Source organism: Ammospiza caudacuta, chromosome 3 (assembly GCF_027887145.1).
Source record: "Ammospiza caudacuta isolate bAmmCau1 chromosome 3, bAmmCau1.pri, whole genome shotgun sequence".
Lineage (NCBI taxonomy): Eukaryota > Metazoa > Chordata > Aves > Passeriformes > Passerellidae > Ammospiza > Ammospiza caudacuta.
The window spans coordinates 42,948,967-42,968,966 of record NC_080595.1 but is presented as its reverse complement, the minus strand read 5'-3'; the positions used below and the strand labels follow the sequence as shown (position 1 = coordinate 42,968,966).

General features: G+C 39.6%; 1 protein-coding gene across 2 annotated transcripts in view; it reads left to right on the top strand.

The window, feature by feature from the left end:
* The window catches only part of RPS6KA2 (ribosomal protein S6 kinase A2), a 278,084-nt gene that overhangs the window by 241,935 nt on the left and 16,149 nt on the right, over window positions 1-20,000 (top strand). For both annotated transcript variants that reach the window (XM_058801242.1, XM_058801241.1), the window contains 3 exons: window positions 3,683-3,785; window positions 8,386-8,516; window positions 10,587-10,712. In XM_058801242.1, coding sequence (XP_058657225.1) covers window positions 3,683-3,785; window positions 8,386-8,516; window positions 10,587-10,712 — 360 coding nt within the window. The remainder of the gene's footprint in view (window positions 1-3,682; window positions 3,786-8,385; window positions 8,517-10,586; window positions 10,713-20,000) is intronic.

The window sequence follows — 20,000 nt, the reverse complement described above, 5'->3', positions numbered from 1 at the left end:
TGAAATAAAAAGGGAAGTCAGTAGAAGCTTGTAGCTTCTATAGCTTGTAGCTATAGAAATGGTTTCTAGTTAATTCAGAGGTGCTTATTATGAAAGTCAGGAGGACATGAGGGGTTGATTAGTCAGGAGCATGGATATGCATCCAGGTGTGAATATCTAAATCAGTGTTTTCCTGGAGCCCATCTGCCTCGTTCTGTGGATTATGCACTCCCTCAGCACAGCCTCTGGATCACTGTGTGATACAGTGATTCTTCATACCTGTCAGTCACATTTTTCTGTGCTGAGTCAATGCAGTTTAAACTGTGGCATTTAAAAAAAAAATGGTGATGGAATTGTTGGGAGCTTATTCTTAACTGGGAAAGAGAAATAACTAGTATTCTCCTTAAAACATTGAGGGCTAAGGAGTGCAATTCTCCTTTGTGGATGTGGAAACAATGTGGAAGAAAAAAAATTCCTCAGCTTCTTATACCTCTGCAAGACAACAAACATGTAATGTATAATGTATAATTTCAGCCTGAAATTTAAATGCTCCAGTTATCACTATGATACACAAATTCTATTTTAAATAGGAACAACAGTAATAAGATGCCCCAAATAAAAATTGCCTAATAAGATGCCCCAAAAGAAAAATTTGGATATCAAAACTAGAATTTAAACCAGGAAAACTGGGACCCTGTTCCCATTTAAACAGGTGATGGAACTCACTGTAACTTGTGCACACAGTACTAGGATTACTATGACTTAGAAAGTACATAACTGCTTAAACTTCCCCAAAAGTTATGGACAGTCTGAAGAAATGGTTGAAAGCAAGAATTGAAATTTTGTTTGCTGTCATTTCCCACTCTGGTTGGTTTTTGCCAGAAGAAGTCACAGTCAAGGTACATCATCCCTGAATAATTTGGGGACCGTGGTAAGAGATAATATATTCATACATGTCCTAAAATTAGAAATATTCTTGAAATATCCAGAAGGATCTCAAATCCTCCAGGAGATTCTCTGTCTCTGTGTATATGAAGCAATGGCTGTGATTCTCACTATTGTTTAGATCAGCTTGTGCCACATTGAGTTTTGCAGTCTACAGGATGCAGGTTTTTAAGGGAAGAGTTGCTCTGCCTGCAGCAGCCTTTGTGTTTAATTGTGTTGGGCTGCTCTGTGGTTTAGGGGTTTGGCTTGGGAGGCTCACTCAGAGAACTGGAGCCAGTGTGGGATGGAGAAGTCCACAGATGATGCTACTCTGCTTTTTCTGGTCCTCAGTGATTTCCTTTAGTTAGCCTATGCAAGAGCTTGGGGGAAAAAATGTTTTAGGCAGCTTACCTTTTGCTGTTCTGTTGTCTAATTTCTATCACAAGTGGGTAAGGAAATGGAAAAGGGAGTCATCAGGGTTGTGCTCAAGGGGAATGCCTTTCACTCACACAGGCAACTTCTTTGTTTCCATCCCCTCCCAGAAAGCAAATTTGTGATTATAAATCTTTTGATGGCGTGTGACTCACGATCAATCTTAAATCCTTCCCTAGTAGTGGAGGATGTGGGTTAGGGATTCAAAATACAAATGTAGCCCCAGCAGCCCTTAAGAAACTACAGATGGGGGAAGGAATTAAGAGGCCAGAGAGAATATGGTTACGATAATGAAAAGAGAGTGCAGTTCCTGAATGATGTACAGCTCTGAAACATTTTCCAATTTTTGGACCTCACAGGATGAGCTGCGCAGTTAATTCCGTGAGGAAGCGTGTGCATGTGACCATATTGCTTTCTGCAGTAGTGAATTAAGACAAATGAAGGGGAGCTGGGAAGCAAATAGCCTTCTCAAGGTGAAATCCTAGCAGCAGAAAAACCTTCAGTAGGTGCTGAGTTCTCTTGTAAAGTTCTGTGCAGGCAGAAAAAGATGTATGTTAATTACTAGGTTGATACTGTTCAGCTGATGAGTGACACTTCCTGCATAAGATTGCAATTGGCTTTTAATTATTTGGAAGACTGGCTTTCCATTGTGGCTCACAGCAGTTATTCATGTCCTTTCCTCTCTGAAGACATGGAGCAGTTTTACGCAAGCAGGAACTTTTTATGGTGAAATGCCCATTAATTATTGCAGAGTCATTTCCAACCTCACTGTTTCACTTTCCCAAGGAATCATAACTCAACCACAAATATATCCTTTATGTTAAGGTTTATGTTAAGACTAATGCTATGCTACAGAATCTTCTCCTGCAAGAACCTTTATTTATGCAAAATCATGAACCTTTATGCAAAATCAAATTCAAACTATGGTGATGGGTATATGTCTTAGATTTGACCACATGCTTTGTATTAAAGAAGTTAATTCCCCAGAAAACACACAGTTAAAAAGAATCTTCCTGCATGTAGGGAGCTGGAAAAGCATTTAGAAATGTCCATTAAACATTTTGAAAAATCAGCTCATTAGGAAGTTGTTTTAAGAGCTAACCTAAAAATACATATTGCAAACAGTCATAAAGTTGAACTTTCCTGTTCTTATCATGACTTGAAAGTTTGCATTAAATGTATTTATGCTCAGACATGTTAATTATGGTGAACTGTCTGTGGCAACTAATTCAGCCTTTGAAACCTGAGAACAAAAGCATTGCTAGAAAGGAAAAGCAGTCTAGGGACTGCAACACAGGGCAGGGAGTCAAACTGGAGTTCTGTTCCCCATGCTGCCATCAGCACGATGTTTGGTTTTGGCCATTTCAGGCAGAGATGATGCAAAGGTGGCTGAAATCAGTAGGGCTCTTTCCATTCACCTCTACAAGCTTTGGATCAGATCTAGACATCCTCACCTCAGTGTGCTTTTCTGTGTGTGTATGAATGCTTGCAATGGAGCACGAGGTAGCAATTTCTTAAAGATCTCGGAGAATGAGTAGAAAGGCCACGAAGCCCCTCATAATAAAGGCAGGATGTATTAGGATGAACTTGTGGTGCTGTTACCTAGGTGATCCCCTACATGGCTCCTCAGTCAGCAGCAGAAACACACACACCTAGAAGCAGTTACCTGTTATAGACCTTCCTGTCTTTTGTTTTTTTTGTTTCGTTTCTCACTCCAAGCCACATGTAGAGCTTCAGTATGGTTGCCCACCCATCCACAGTGCTTGCTCCCTAGCATTTTTGATGAGAATTTCATGTAATCATCAGCCGTAAACCCCCTTGCCTTTTACCAGATATGCTAAAAGAACAAGTCTCTTGTTTAGGTTGTAAGGACCAGGCAGCCAAGCCTGTTGCTCAGCTCAGTCTGGCAGCACATCAAACACATTTCTGGTTCTTGCAAATAGCAAATGCTAAAGCAGCCATGGCTTCCTAGCAATTCTTTGTGCTGGTTGCCATTGCTGCGCTGCTGAAGTTCCCCTGCTTCCTGGTCCTACCATTGCACATTCTAGTCCTGCCCTTAGACCAGTGAAATTCCAGATGCCCCAGCTTGAAGTACTGTTCCAGCCTATGGGCTGAGTTTTTGCCAGGAGCATTTGTGTTTATATTCAGGATTTCGGCAGCTAAAATGTGCAGGGACCATCCAGGACACAGATTTTAAGCCGAGCGGTAAAGCAAGAGCCAGAACCACAGCTTCATCATCCTTGTCTGTCAGTCCTGCAAGGATAGCATGGAGCTGAGAGAGGACACCCTAAATAATACTGAAGGTGTGCACAGTGATGCTGATGGTGGTCTGTTTTTCTCCTTGTAGAAACTGTACAGAAAAGAAATCAAGCCGCCTTTCAAGCCCGCAGTGGGGCGGCCAGAGGACACCTTTCATTTTGACCCAGAGTTCACATCTCGGACCCCTACAGGTTAGTAAGGTGGCATGTGGGTGATACATCTTCTCAGTTGGTAAATTCATTCTTCCTTTCCCCTCTCTAGTCCAACACAGTCTAAAAGTCTAATCACCTGTGGCATTACACGGTTTTGCCATATCCAGCGGGAAGCAACAACTGGTTTTGCTTTTCCACCCAAAAAAGCTCATAAGTATTTCACCAGCTTCGTATTAACTTGTCTTCAGGAAGAAATGTCACATTTTTTAAAGGAAAAAATAACTATTGTTTTGCTATTTTATTACTCATTTTTGCTTACACTAGCTGAATTTAACTATTTTCAATTACCTTGGCTTCAAAGAACTTTGTATCTCTCTGCAAGTTAGTATGTAATTATGTATTGCATAGATGTTTTATTTAATTATGACATCTCACAGACTGTGGACTGTTGGAAGTTAATGTGTGGTTAAAAGAAATGAAGAATCATCAAATTCTCAGGTCGGCAGAGTTATGCCAACAGGAAATTTGGCTCACAATATTTAGAAAATTCTTGCAGATAGAATGTTCCTGTAACTTCTATTTCCTAAAAGAAATACCATACTTTGTACACTATATATGTGAAGGTGACTGTTGCATAAAATTCAATCTTTCCACTATTTTAAGTGGAAAGCAAGAACATCAATAATGTCAGAGTGGTAATCCCACTTGTAATGCTGCCTCCTGCTAGACATGAGTAAGTTACATTACATTTCTGCCTGTGATGTACCTGTGTAAAGAAGGACCTGTTTATACTTTCTAAAGTGTAAAAATTGAATTAGTGGTTGTTTGTGAAACACTTTGAAGGTGGTAAGCACTGTAAATGTCACATAGTATCATGGTAATAAAAAAGTATAAGGTCTCAAGCTTCAATCCTCAAATTGCCCCAGAACTGTTGCAGTGAGAGGGAAAGATCTGAGCTTTCATTATGAAAACACCTACATTATAAATGAGAATCAGAGTTGAGGCTTCCTGCAGTTTTTGTTCAGGCTTATCATGACCTACACCATTTTTTCTTAAAACGAGCTCAAACTTCTATTCAAAACCTGGCTCAGATTTCCTTTCATGGGGTTTGAAATAAAGGTATATACTCCAAATCTTTTCTCAGTCAGTTCCTTTTTTTTCCCCCCAAGGATGTGCTGACTTTTACAAACTATAAAAATATTACATTTTTGTTTTTTCAACTGGAACATCCACCTGTCTCCAGTATATGTTAGTCATGTTCTGATATTCCTATTCCACTGCATGGAAACATGATCTTTGGTTTCCAGACATTTCACACATCTGATTTTAGCTGTAATTTAGGTTTCAGAAACACTAATTTCTCTGAAATATTGGAGACTGCAAGTTAATCTGGTCTTCGGGGATGTGTGCTCTGGTGCTGCCATGGGAAGTTTCACTGATGTGCAAAGAAGCATTGAAAGTTTGGATTGCTTTGGAAGTTCACACTTCATTGCTTTTACTGATGCCTGGGGCTATATTTTACACTCGACATGTTACTACTGTTGTCTAATTAAATTTGTTATTTGTTATTTCCTACAGGAACTGACTTGGAAGGTTTGTTTTGGGGTGGGGAGATGGCTGGCCTCAATTCTGCTTTGGGCTACCATGGATAGTGGCCTGAGAATCAAACATTTCAAAATAGGTGTAATTGGAAGTGTGAATGCATTTACACTTTCAGAATGATGGAAAAGCCCCGGCAGACTGGCAGAATATTTTGCAGCCCCTGACTGTTAACTGCTTGTGTCAAACAAATTGGGAAGAGTATCACAAATGTGTTCAATACTCTCTCACATTGCCAATGGAATAGAGCAGTAACCTTTTTTATTTATTACTTTGTCTATCAGGACAAAATAAAACTAACAAACAAACTAACCCTGTTACTGAGAACATCCTCAGAGAGAAAGCATTGTAATAATTCCTGCTTCATGATCATGCAGTTGTGTTTTAATGAAGCTGTCAGTCACTATTTAGCAGTGTCTTTATGAATGAGTTCTCCTGTCTGAAAGCAGGTTTATGTCAAAGTTTTGGATCCAGTAAATCTTGTCAGTCCAGTGATTTGCTGTACCTCAGAAACTTCCTTTACCCTGGAGGGTGAAACAACATTCTGTGGATTCTTGACTTCAGATCTAAGTGTGCCAAAGATGTGGTTTCTGACACTGACAGATTATGTGGGTATAGTTTCACATCACTTTTTCTCAGAGATTCATCCAAGTTGGAGTTGCTGTTTTTGGCCATTTGCTTCCTAAATTCACCACTGTGGCCCCACATCTCATTTGTGGTGACTCAGCTCCTTACATGGAGCTGGAGGCTGAAGCAGTTCAGGTTAGAAATCATGATTTGGACAAGGATCAAACCAAGATCATTCTTGTGACCCAGCTTAGACTTCAGTCCACAAATGTTTGTACTGTTGTAATTGATGAAACAGCAGGCTGTAACCAGCAGGGATGTTTTAGACTGGCTTTACTGCTGAAAAAAAGTATTTAAAATTTCACCTGAAATACCTAAATATCCTCCTTTGCAATTAAGATGTTTGTTAACCCCAGTGAAACAGATGAAGGAAATAACTTAAGTATTATGAACCCTTTGAAAACCCTTAAACATAGGTGCTCTAGTGGAACAAAGCATTATTACTTTTTACAGGAAGAAAAATAACCATTAGATAAGATTAGTGCTTGTAAGTGGTTCTAATTCAGATATGTGAAATTATTCTGATTTATAAGGCCTGGAAAAATTATTTAGGTTTCTGAGCTATCAGTTAATTAACATGATTTATGCATAATTTTGCACTTAGCAGAAATGTTTTAATGAGTAAATCAGTTGTTGGTGATGAATATTTGATAGTGAGCAGCAAATCATCAATAGTTCTTCTGCAGTATTTGCTGGAGCAATTGACAGTGAATTATGAAGGAACAATTTTTTTAAACGGATCTGACCCACCACTTTAGTTTTAGAGCTGGATCACAGCTTTTCTGAGGTTCAGAAGTGTTCATATGTGAATTATTGTCATTCCTTTTTTTAAACAAACATTCTTTCCTCTTAATTAATCCCTTGTGTAACAATCCCTGTTATAGATATGCCCCTGTAGAAAGTATCCAGTGATGCAAGAGGTCTGGTGTGATTCATCCACGTATTTGCAAGGAGAGTGCCCATCAAAAACACTGAGATAAACAAAAAACCCACGTCATTTTATCGAAAGACAATCTTCTCCATCTGAACTCTGCTTGCTGTGCAATAATAGCACACCGACTCCTGTCAAAGCTGAAAGCAGCTTTGTGATGAGAAATGGAATTAGCTGAAGTCTCAGTTTTGTTTATTACCAAGTAGATATCTTGGTTTTATCAAATTCTGACTTCAGTTCCTCTATTCATTTGACCCGTAGATTTATACAGGATGTGTGCACGCTAAGAAGTACACATTCTTACATATTTTCAGGGAATCAGACAGGTGAGTCAGATAAAAAGCTCTGTGGGGATGTATTTTCTTTAGATAACTAGGTATTTACACACTTCACTACAAGGAAATAGTTTTCTAAAGGAAGTTTAACTCTGTAATTTTGTCAGTAAATCACATGGTGCATTGGAGGAAATGTGAAGGGAGAAAGAGGAAAAAAACCCCACAAGCCCCCTCCAAAAAACCAAATAAAAAGTTAGCAAATTTTAGTAATATAGGTTCTATAATACCCAGCCTGTTGCCAGGGGATGATTTACAAAGTGATTCTTCTTGCTGAGGAAAATACCCAGGATAAAACATAGACTGAGGAGAAAGATCTCTTTAAAGCTTTTCAGAATTTTAATTGAAGCACAGCTCTACTTGCTTCGTCATGCTGCTCCTCTCACTGAGCAGTGGTGCAGGTACAAAGAACTGCTCTCAGCTTATTGCCTTCCAAAGGAAGAATTTCTAATTCAGGATTTTTTGAACTGCATTCCTCCATATCAGAGGAAGGGTGGGGAGAAAATCTCCATGAAGGTTAGTTAAAACAATCCTTTTTAATTTTCCACCTGAGGATAAGTTAACCCTCTCTTCCCTGGAGTAGGTCCCAGCTCCTAAAGCTGCTCCAGAAGATATAAAGCCACTACTGGAGTATTGTGCTTTTCCACTGGTTTCATGCATTCCCTATATTCTCCTGATCCACACAATTTGCCACTTCATCCTTTGTAATTTCTGTAGTTAAGTTGTGCTGCAAAAGACAGATAAAGCAGTCTGTAGCTTTTTTCCACTCCCTGGAGAACCTCTGATAAGCCCTGCAAGGTTCCCTGCCCTGAGCCTCCTGTCTCTCACCAAGCCTCTCTGCCCTGTGCCTTCTCTCTGGGCACTCTTGGCACAGGCAGTACTTTGCCTAAGAATGCCCTGTGAAAAAAGCCTATATCCAAGAGGAGACATCCTTGCAAACAACACCCCCGCACTGGTCAAACCCAGAGGAAAGCAATGGAGAAGGCACACCTAAGCCTTGATAGGGAGGTGAATTATATTCCCCTGTGTGTGCCAGTTTATCAGATCTGCTGTTGACTGCCAGGGATGGCTTTGTCAGTTGTGCTGCCGTGCTCTTCCTTTCTGTTCTTCCATGCAGCTCATGAGGCCAATTTTCTTCCTTCTCCTACAGATTCCCCAGGTGTTCCTCCAAGTGCCAATGCTCATCATCTTTTCAGAGGGTTCAGCTTTGTTGCCTCCAACTTGGTGCAGGAGCCTGCACAGCAAGATGTGCACAAGATCACTGTTCACCCAATTGTGCAGGTACTGATGCTGGTTACATTTCCCATCTGATGTGCACATACGTATGTGTGTATTTAAACTGCCTAATGCTCTCACTGGTATTTCACAGCTACCTAGTGTAGGAAGGAGGTGTTTCACATGCAGCACGTAGGTGTTGGAAAATGAGAATTTTTTTGCAAAGGCTTTTATGTATAAAACGTTCCTCACCACCTTTGTCACAACTAAAATGAAAAGCACTTCTTATTACAGCGCCCTGCATGGGGTCGCTGCTGGTGAGAGAGAGACGGTGAACCTTGTTTCTTGATCAGAAGGCTGGATTTTTTGATATATGATATATAATACATTATAACTATACTAAATAGGAGTAAAGAGAGAAGTTGCAGAGCTTGCTAGCTAGCTAGGCTAAAAATAGAAAGAATCTATAACAAAGTTGTGTCCAAGGACTCTGTCCCTAGCTTGTTCCTTGTGATTGGCCCTTAATTATAAACATGGAAACATGAACCAATCACCAGTCAAAATAGGTGCATCCTATCGCATTCCACAGCAGCTGATAGCAATTGTTTACATTCTCTTCTGAGGCCTCTGCCCTCCAGAAGACACAGAAATCTGAAAGAAAGGATTTCTGTGAAAAAATGTCTGCGACAACTTCTAAATACCTGAAACAGGATTCCAGTTGTGCATGCAGGGCAGGTAATGAAATACTGGTTTGTCACTGAATGCATTTCATTCCCAGCAGTTTTGTCTTGGATTATATGATCCAGTCTGTGCTGGCAAAGGGGTTTGATGAACTACTGCTATAGGCTCCCAGAGACACCGAGCCCAAGCTCCTGGGTGTAAGAGGCCACTGTACTCCTGTTCTGTTGCACAAAAGCCTGGGTGTGCTCACCTAAACCAGGGTGCTTGATGGGGGAACATGACAGACACTTGGTTCTTTGCTGCCATTCTCCTAAAAAAATCTATTCAGTTGTATTTTAAACCAGAAATAAATTGCTACAGAAGGTTTGATGCATCAGAGGAGAAGGAAACGGGGAGAAAGAACAGGGCTGCTTAAAGATGCGGCAAATATTCTCACTAGGAAAAAGCTGCCTCTGCTACCCACAGCCACAGGTGTACATGCCTCAAAGAGGGGAGACCTTGCCTGTGGTTTTCATAGGTGTTCATCTCTGTTTTAATTATTTGCAGTGGAATGTGCCATACTCTTAAAGATGCTCTTATGGCACAGTAAGTGAAATGTTAACCAAGCCCAAGCCATTGCATCTCAGAAATGTTATATATATATATATATGTTACATATATATATGTTAAATCAAATTCCTGTGATTTGCTTTGTAAAAATGTATTGAATATTGACATATGCACATCTTAAAATTTAGCAGGTTCTGTGTGGACTCTGCTGGCAAGGCTATGTTTTTAGAGAGAGGATTCTGGAGGATTTTTAGAGGTGCTGGTCGTTTCTTGAGTCCTGGGATGGAATTTGCAGCAAATTTCAAAAAGCCTCAGATTTGGGGTTCACCATTGAACTGGTCTGCCTGCCCAGACATTTTCCAAAGAACATATGAATTAATGGCTGAAAATATTAACTTCTCTCTCACAAAGAAACTGCAGATAAACATATTCTAGACAAGACTTCCAGTGATCTGGAGGCACTCCTCATATATGGGGTATCTCTCTTGAACACAGTGAAACTATGAAACTTAATATTTTATGTTATCTGCCCCTCAGTACTTAGAAATCAGTTTATATTGTCAAGATATGTAGGTTGGTCAGGAGATTTGGGTCCACAGTTTCCTATGAATTTTTAATATATGGTTATTTTCTGCATTCCAAAAATAGTTAGGAAAGCGCAGCAGTTTTGCCACTACTTCTACAGACAATTCCATCTTACAGACTGCAAAAAGGTAGAAAGGGAACAGACACATTCACTTGTTTACGTAAAGAGCTTCAGAATCTTTCCACTGGATTTAGAAAAGCTGCTAAGGACAAGAGAGCTCTGTGAAGGAGAGGAGATCAAGGATGTCCTTCAAGAGGGGGCTGGTCCTTGCCTTTACATACCCATCTCCTAATAACCTTGTTTCTTTTGTCCCCCTGTAGCAGTTACATGGGAACAACATTCACTTTACTGATGGATACGAGATCAAGGAGGACATAGGAATTGGCTCCTATTCAGTGTGCAAGAGATGTGTTCATAAAGCTACAGAAACAGAGTTTGCAGTGAAGGTAAGAAAGCCTCTGGTAAATGCCAGAAATGCAGCTGAGGCTGCTCTGCTTCTGGATTGTTTGTTGGCTTATTTCTTGTTGCTGGGTGTTGCTTGGGATTTTTTTCTGTTTCGTAAGATGGCAGGTTTTGTGATAAGTCTTCCCTACTTTTCACACTTCAATCCCACCACGTAGAATTCCTCAGTGGAAAAACCCTTTGCTGTCTTGCATGGAAATCCTGTTAATCACTTCAGCCATGCTCCTTGCAAACTGAATAAGATTTTTAACATACCCTAGACTGAATCATCATAATTTTTAAAAAATTACATATAAAATTATTGCAAATTCGAAACATGATTTATTCTTCTTTCTCAAGTTGCTTAGACCTGAGTTTCTTGTAATTAAAGAGATTTTTCAGTGAAAACCATGATCACCTAGAAAAACTCAGATTTCCCTGTCTTCTTCATATTCAAAATGAATGCTATCAAAATGAGTGAAAGTCAGTCTTCAGCAGAAGTAAAATATTGATTTAGTTGGGCATTGAGGACAAGTCAGTGAACTTCAGACTTGGTCAAGGAACGGTGCATAGAACATAGTCACTTTGTGGTATTTTTGGGGTCCTGCATTGTAGGGAGGAAAGATGAATCTGACTCCATGTTCTTAGAAGGCTAATTTATTATGATATGATATGATATATTTATTATGCTCTAATAAACTCTACTTATGAATAGAGAAAAGATACTTACAGAAGGTTTAACAGGATGCTAAAGAAAAACTCATGACCTCTTCCAGAGTCCCAAGACAGCCAGACAGTGATTGGTCATTAAGTAAAAATAATTCACATGTTAGATAAATAATCTTCAACCACATTCTAAAGCAGCAAAATGCAGGAGAAGCAAATGAGATAATTTTGTCTTCCTTTTTCTCTGAAGCTTCTCAGCTTCCCAAGAGAAGAATCCTAAGCAAAGAAGTTTTTCCAAAAAACCTAACAGTGACATCACATCTGCCCCAGAGGCCAGGGAGCTGCTAGGATGAGGGAAGAACTTCAGTAGAGCTGCTTTGGAAGGCCATGCTTGGAGAACTGTCATCAATTCCATTCAGTGCTATTGAATAAACAGCATGCAGCCATTGCAGGGGCCAGTAGAGACCAGTGACAAGTGATTGTGCGATAACAGCTCAGAGGAAGAGTTTCAAACATGCACTTTTTTTTAAAGGAAAAGTTTAGCAGTGAAAACACTCATGTGTTAGCAAAGTACTTCATGGTTTTGTTCTTGTACCAGAAAGGGACAGTTTAGATTATAACACGGAATTTGAAAAAAAAGGGGAAGTTAGGTCAGATCCTTTCACTTCTGTGGCATCTCATAGGAACAGATTGCAGTACATAGAGAAGAGTATTTAGCAAACTTGCAGTAAATGAGGGGATCTAGCCAACTGCTAGTCTACTTTTACTGTTTTAAAATTTTATAAAATAAATGTAAATTTAGCTAATAAATGAGATTGTATCTTTGCTATTAAATGAGATGATGACAGCTTAAGGAAGTGATCCAAACTGCTGTTCCTGAGATAAATGACTTCCAGTCAGTAGAATAATATGAAACATTTTATTCAGTCTTATTTTCCGCTACTAGATGGGTGGCAATGCAGTATCCGTGAAAGTTCATGAAACTTTTCATGTTTCCTCATGATGGCCACAAAAATCTGGAAACCACTATTAACCTACAATCTGTTGATGTCACTGTTCAAACAATGGTTGATTTTTCTAGGCTACACCATAATTAGGAGCATGGACTTACCAGCAGATCTCTGGGCTTTCATATGAATGTGCTACTATTTTCATTTCTAATGAATTTGAAAAATCAGAGCTTTTCAGTGCCCAGGTCATTTATCAACAGATGGCATTATGTTATAGTAGGTGTGGATTCTGTATAACTGAAATACATCCATGATGAACAAAATGTATACTAAATTTAATTAATAACTTTAATATTTCATTTATATCAAGTATTATGGACAGATTTATCAGTGTAATACAGCCAGTGTGAACCCAAAATAGAAAAACCCGATCCTTTGAAGATGTCTGAGTGCCCAGATCTGACAGAGCAGGCTGGCTCTTTGGGGTACCTCAGAGGATCAGAACAAAGCCAGGGCATGGAGACACTCAAAGCTCCAGCAGAGTTCAGCACTGTGATTGCTAGGTTTATGCTCTTTCCCATTTTTTAAAATATTTCCTCATTTTACTCCTTTCTTCTTCCACTTCTTACAACTCTTTTCTTGTCATGTAAATATGTCTTGATTTTGACTGCCAGTGTAGGCAACATGTGCAGCAACTCAGTTTCTGACACAGTGTGAGTCAAGTGTGTAGCACAGATTTGGGGTTGGAGACAGTTGGTGGGTTTCTGTTTGTTCTGTCTTTCCAGCACATTTAGTGCTGCCTCTTTGGTTATTACTCTTACCAATATATTAATTTTACTTTTCTTTCAATTTTATTGTAATTTCATAATACAATTATATCCTTTTGTTGTCAGAGTAGCTCGCTTTCAAAAAAAACTGCACAATGCCACCCATTTCAAGTAATTAGATAGCACAGGAGTTGCAACTGATATTATCATAATTATATAGCAGTCCCTTTTGACATGCATCCTTTAACTCTCTCTTTAAAAATCACTGTAATTAGGCTCTTTTCATTTCTGTTAGTAAGTATAATTTTCTCAGTGTTCTCCAGCATGTAACATTCAGAGGGAAAAGTGTCTGCAGAGATAGTTTGTGTGATAGGCAGCAGCCCCATTTGCTTTGCACCACCTCATTAAATCTCCCTCTTTCAGAGGAGCTGCCAACACCTCAGAGAACATCATCCTGTCTCCCTCAGGGGAGGCTGCTGATAGGGAAGGAGTTAAGGAAATTACGTGGTGGCATCGCTGCAGGAAGACACACACCATGTCACTGTGGAAATAAATAATCCTTCCATGGAGCCTGCCACTCACCTTGTTTGCTATTGTTCCCCGGTGTCTTACTGAGACAGGAGATTGCCTGGCCAGTGTAACTTGAGTCAGAGCCACTGCCAGAAAAGCAAAACCTTTCCTAGCCCAGAAGCAGAACATATTTAATAAAATGCAAAACACTTCATCCCTTTTCCTTTTGCTGGCCATCTGCTGCTAATTGGGGGGGCGTATTGTAGAGGTAATTAGATGTCTAGCAGTGCAAAGATGGTGTTTGCTGGTGTTGTAAAAGCATTTGAACAGGTCTGGAATTTCACTCTTTTCGGAGCTGATGGAGATTAGGCACGTGTCTCACTGAGGAGCTTTTGGAATTTCCCCCAGACACCTCTCTGCACCTGTAGGCAGCTGTACTGCCTCTGTAAATCCAATCATGGAGCTGCTGAAGAAGAGAATTTTCTTACCACCTATTCCCTATTCTTCCATGTCATCTGTAAAAATGAAATGCTAATAATAAACTCTAAAGCTATTTTAGACATGCCCTTGGGCTTCTGAGTGCAATATTTCAGAATTCAGACATAGCTCCACTTCTGAGAGCATTTCAATACCCTGCAAGAGAAAACCCTGTAGACAGTCAGATTTCCTGCAAATTGAGTCTACCCTGAAACTAGTAACCACCTATGTAGGTCAGTGCAGGTAGATGTTGGTTTAGCAAGTCCATGTGTCATATTCTACTTGCACGTAGAATATGGGAGCTTTTAAAATTTTACTTTTAAGTTTTTTCCATCTCATTCCCAAGGGAAAAAAAAGTAAAAAGCTCTAAAATACAAGTAAGGATTTATTCATTCCTTTGAATCACAGAATATTCTGAGGTGAATGCTTCGTAATACTCTGGTAGAAAGAAGAAAGATGGGAAACAAAAAAGTGTTTCTCCTCTGATGGACTTCTGCTGTGTTTAAGATTCTTCTGCTATAATATTGATCATCTTGACTACAGCAGGCCTAATGGTTTTTAATAGCAAAGAGAACTGGCATTTTCAGTTGCAGTTACAAACTTCACATGGATATAAATGTAATGATGAGGTCAGAGGCAAAGGAAAATAAGATCAAAGTATTAAGTCACATCGGTATCTATAGAAAATAAGTTAATTAAGTAAAAGAATTATGCTAGAGGAGCTGGTAGAGGTTTCTGTGGGTGGAAGAAAGTTTAAAATGGAAGCCTAAACAGATTAAGAGCTCTTGTTTGGAGTTCAGAAGACTTGGTGAATCAGATTTTTCAAAACCTTCCAGATACGTGATGCAATTAGCATATTCTGAATGTTTTTCTTGTCTTAAAACTATCGCACGGCTTTCAAGCTTGGAGCACAAGTGAAGCTTTCAAGCTGGATTTTTGGATGTGCTTCTTACTGATGCCAGATTAAGTAAATTAGAAAAGGACTTCATTTCATCTCCCTGGTTTTAAAGGTTTGTGTATTCAGATTGACTCCTGACCCCCAGCAAAGATTACTGGTGGATAATAGACAAGTAGAAATTTCTGCTGCTGAACCAGTTCTACTCCCAATACTGCCCCCAGTATTGCAGTGGTAGGTGGTTTAGATGCCAGATTCAACACCTTGATGTCAACTGCCTTTTTCTTCAGAATATCCAGCTGGTTAATTCTTTTGGGTTTTCAGTCCCTCCATGCTGTTAGAGGCAAGGTGTATACTTGGTTGTATATCTTAAAAACAGGATATACATTTTTTCTTTCCTTTGAAGAAGAAAAATATAGTAGAGATAGTCCAAATTGACAAATCCAATTTTGCAGATGCCAGTATTACAGCGGAATTTGGATCTTGAAATACATGTTAATCTTATGACTTTTTCCTATCTCTGTAATGTACTAACCAACTGTTTGGCTCCAGATGTTCCACAGTTGTGAGCAAAGCCAAAGTTTGCAGTCTGTGTCTGCCTCTGGGATACAAGTTAGACTCTGCTAGAGTCCGAGTGAATCCTCGTGTATAATTCTGGCAGCTGCAAAGCACTGAGAGCACATCCATCTAGCATGTTTTGGTGTGTGCAGACTGGAGAGAAGTCGCATTTTAATTAGCTGCAAAAATTTGATACCAGCAGAGAAGTGGTGTCAGCATGCTATCAATAAATAGAAATCAGTAACTCAGGAGACCTAGTATTGGCAGGCTTGTGTAATCAAACTGGTTGTATATGTCTATTTATTTGCTAATGACAGTGTGTGACCTAGTCACCAAAACCCATTTAAATTCCAGTTTTTTCATAATTTTCTTAAACTTCATTTTCCACTTCCATTGATGTTCATGATCTTAGTTTGGTTGTTTCTAGGTGGTTGGTGTGAGTAGATAAAACTGCACACTGATCTGAAGGCAGGAGGTATTTAGTGGCTCTACATTTTCTCCTTAGCCTGTAGTATGGTTAGGTCAGGTGTTTAGTGCTGAATGCAATAAAGAAAATAGGAATCTTACTTAGTGAAATAAGAGTAGAAAAAAAAAAAAAAAAAAAGAAGAAAATCAGTCCAAGCATCACATCATTAAATCTCCTTGAAAGTTAAGGAGTCTGTAGATCTGGACAGATTTGCTTAAAATTGTCTCTCCTTAACCATAAAAAGTAACTAAAGTGAAACAGACAGTGGAAATTTCAGGGAAGGCTTTGTATCTATTTTTGTCTGTTTGAGATGTACTTAGTGTCTGGCAGAAAAGGGATAAATATATCAGTATTTAAATAGGAAGGTCAGTGGAAAGTTTGCTGGGTGCCCTCAGCTTTCTCGGCCCTGAGTCTGCCAGCTTGTCAAACCAGAGGTACTCAACCAATGCTTGTCCAACCTTGCCCCAGCAGAACATGGCGCAGAGGTCAGGCCCCAGGATATGTGCACCAATCTCCAGGTCAGAGGCACTGGTAATCCATCCCTTTGCAATTTAGCAGAAGTTACCTGCTGCAGGAGCAGAGCAGTCAGCACTGTCAGGACTCTGCCAGAGAGAGGATGGGCTGCATGGGCATGGATCAGATGCCAAGGTCCTGTCTCAGTTCTTGTTGAGTCCCTTGGCTTTGCTGGCTGGCTATCGCAGTCAGGTTTGTGTGGTAAGAGGAGGCCTCTATCACATCTCACACTTGGGGACAAAGTGGCACCAGGAAGAATATAATGTCATGTAAAAGGACCTCATTAGTCAGTCAAGTGATGGGAAATAAGAGTGCCAACGTAGAGCTTCCAGAAGCCTCTAACTGTCCTTGTTCTTCCTCAAGATGGCTTATCAAATTATCTATGAAAAGCATATATTTTTGCCTCTGCAAGATCATAATAATGATACCTAAAGATAATTTCCAATATTTTATTGAGAAAGTGTTTCTGACTGCAGTCTGGCCAAAAATTTTCATTACTATTTGCTTTCCTTCCCTGAATATGTAATGCAGCTATTAGGTGTTCTCAAATAATTCATAGGATGGAAATACAAATATTTAAATACCTGCATCAGACAAATATTTCCTAAATATGTTGCTAGTGTAGTTACAGTTTTATTAATACAATTTATATGCAGACCTATTGATTTCTATCTTATTTACATCCTTGCATATAAATGAATTTTTCTTGTAGTACCTGAGTAGGAATACTAAACCCTGTGAGATCATGTGCTCTTTTGATATCTGTGGTTTAAGACAGAATATAAATTAATTAGAGAAAATCTATAGCAGAAAATATGCAAGAATTACAAGGCAAGCTCTATCAAGAGAGCTACAAATACGTGTGATGTAAGACAGACAAGAGCTCAGTGGGATGCGATCAAAATCTATAAATATCTCTAAGGTGATATAAATGATGGATGACAACCATTTGGCTGCTAAAGACAGCAAGGGAAGACAGAATGTCTTGGAGCTAAAAAAGGGAGATTCAGGGGAAAAAAAGTCTGATTGTGAGAGCAGTTGGTAAAGCAAACTCTTCAAGGAAATGTCTGAGATGTCTTCCCCTTCACATGCCAAGCAGTTGGTTTGCCATGTTAGTGGAAATGTAGCCTTGCAAAATGCAGAGTAAGAGGTACAAGACCCCTTCTTACCTTGATAAACTGCAGAAAAGACCAGGTTTTCCCATTAAATTTGTTTTTTAAAGCTGGGCATCAGGCAATAACACACTCAGATAAAAGATGGCTTTGAGTGTGTGAAGCATACTCAAGCTTTTTGGCAGTGGGGCACCAAATTTGGTAGACTGCCATTTAGGAGATACAGACTTTAGAGCAGATTTAAGCACAAATCTTTATCCTTCTTTGAATTGGCATAGGGAGGGAGGGCTGTTTTTTAGAGTGCTCTGCAAAGAAACCAGTATTAATAGCCCTAATAAGGGCTCATTGTCATACTATGAGTGATTGCAAACAGCATGGAGGATGTCCTCTAGCTATCATGGAAAATTATTTACAGTAAAATGGATGAGCAGCAAGGGGTGATAGATTATTGTTGTCTGTGAGGATCTTACATCTGATCTGTGAGAGTATTTTTGAAGGCTTTCTTGGTTTTCCCTTTTCAAAAACTTAATCAAAGGACCTGACTTCCACCCTGGACCAGGGTCGTTCCATACACTCACCATAACAGGATACAGCATAATGGTGTCCTCATTTTTGAAGATTTGGGTTTTCCAGAATACCTGCAAAGCTTCATTGGGTCTCACTTTTCTGTTGTTTTGAGTGTGTTCAGATAGGAGTTGGACTCAATGATCCTGATGGGTCCCTTCCAACACAGCATGTCTGTGATGCTGTGCTTTCTGCCAGATAGTCTCCCCACAGAAATAAGTAATTTCTCCAAGGAGGCACTGCTTGAATGGCTGCAGCTACAGCTTCAGAAGGGCTAGGCCAGAACAGAGTGCTGGGCTCTGCTGGAAGGATGTGGGAGAAGGCAGGGCAGAGAGGCAGGAGTGGCTTGAGCATTTCTACACGTGGCCAGCTTGTTTCTAGCAGCAAGAGTCCTTGCTGGCTTTTGGGGTAAATGGGGTCAAAGCATTGCTTAAATTCTTAACAAAATAATCACAGTGGGCAGGTAGAAATACAGAAATGTGTGCAGGCCACCTCTTAATCTCAGCTTCAAAGCAAATCTTAAATGTGTAGTGGTTGTACATCTCTGGCTTAAGAATTCCTGCAGCCTCCTTCCCCTTTCATCACAAAGCTCTCAGTGTCTCTTTCCTTGGCATGGCTGAACCTCTGAAGAATGTGAGAATGTGGTATTTCCCTCTGCTAACTAGATCTTTTCTGAGACTTAGGATCAAGCAGCAGTTTTTCTACAGCTTAATAATATCATGTTTCTCTTCACTAATTTGCTTGCCAAATACCTAAAGTATTTTGGACAGAATTCAGTCCTTTGTGCCTCTGTTTCTCTTTTGGGGCCCTTCAAACTTATGTTTCTTGCATTTGCCTTCCATACTGATGTCATAATTTTTCCCCTTAGAAAGTTCTGAATGATTCACTGGTTTCCATCTCTGAAGTTTTCTGTAGAGGGTGAGAGCAGTGTTGCAGTTACTTTATGGACTGAAAACTCATCAGTCTGATCCAAGGCTGCGTGCCGAGCAGAGCAGACTGAAACACAGCACAGAGCCTTTCCCAATCTATTCTGCTTCCAGAACTGAAGATTTCTCCCTAAAATGAGCTTTTCTGTTTCATGGCTGCTATTGAAATAAATTTGTTAATGTTTCTGTTCTGCTTAGAAAACGTGTGCTACCCTATAAGTGCTAATGAACAAGAGCAGTTAATTAACACTTCCAGCTGACAGCTTAGGAGTGCTAAGTCAGCAAACGGTGTCAGCAAGTGGGCATGCTCTGTGTGCAGAAATGTTTAATGTCTCACCTGCACAGCTTGATCAAATGGGCAGTCTTTATTTCAGAAAAGTATTGCTAATTAGGCCTGTTTCTTCTTAATAGTAATTTTTCACTATTTTCCTGGAATATTTAAGCATGGATAGAGGGAAGGAATTTCTGAAGCTAATCAAAACTAATAGCACAGCAAATAGTCCCTCAGAAACTATTAGGCTTGGATAAGCGCTCCTTGGAGACCTCTTAAATTTAAAATTATACCATGTTCTTTTAAATAATATTAGCCTTTCTGCAGTGATTATCGTCCAACTTGAGTTACTTGACATCAGAAAGGAACCAAATTAAAACAGATGCTTGGCATGAATAGACCTTATTTTTAGAAGGAAATATTACTGAAATGGAAACATGTACATTTTCCAGCAGCACAGAACTGCAGAACTCTCTTTTTGTGACACTTCCATTGGAATTAGTATTGTAGATGAAACTGTCAAGTTAAAATCTGTGTGCTCACACCTTCTTTTTTCAGAAGAGAAGCAAATCCCACCTGTAGTCAGTTCCATTAGTGGTGCCCTGAATTTTCAAATAC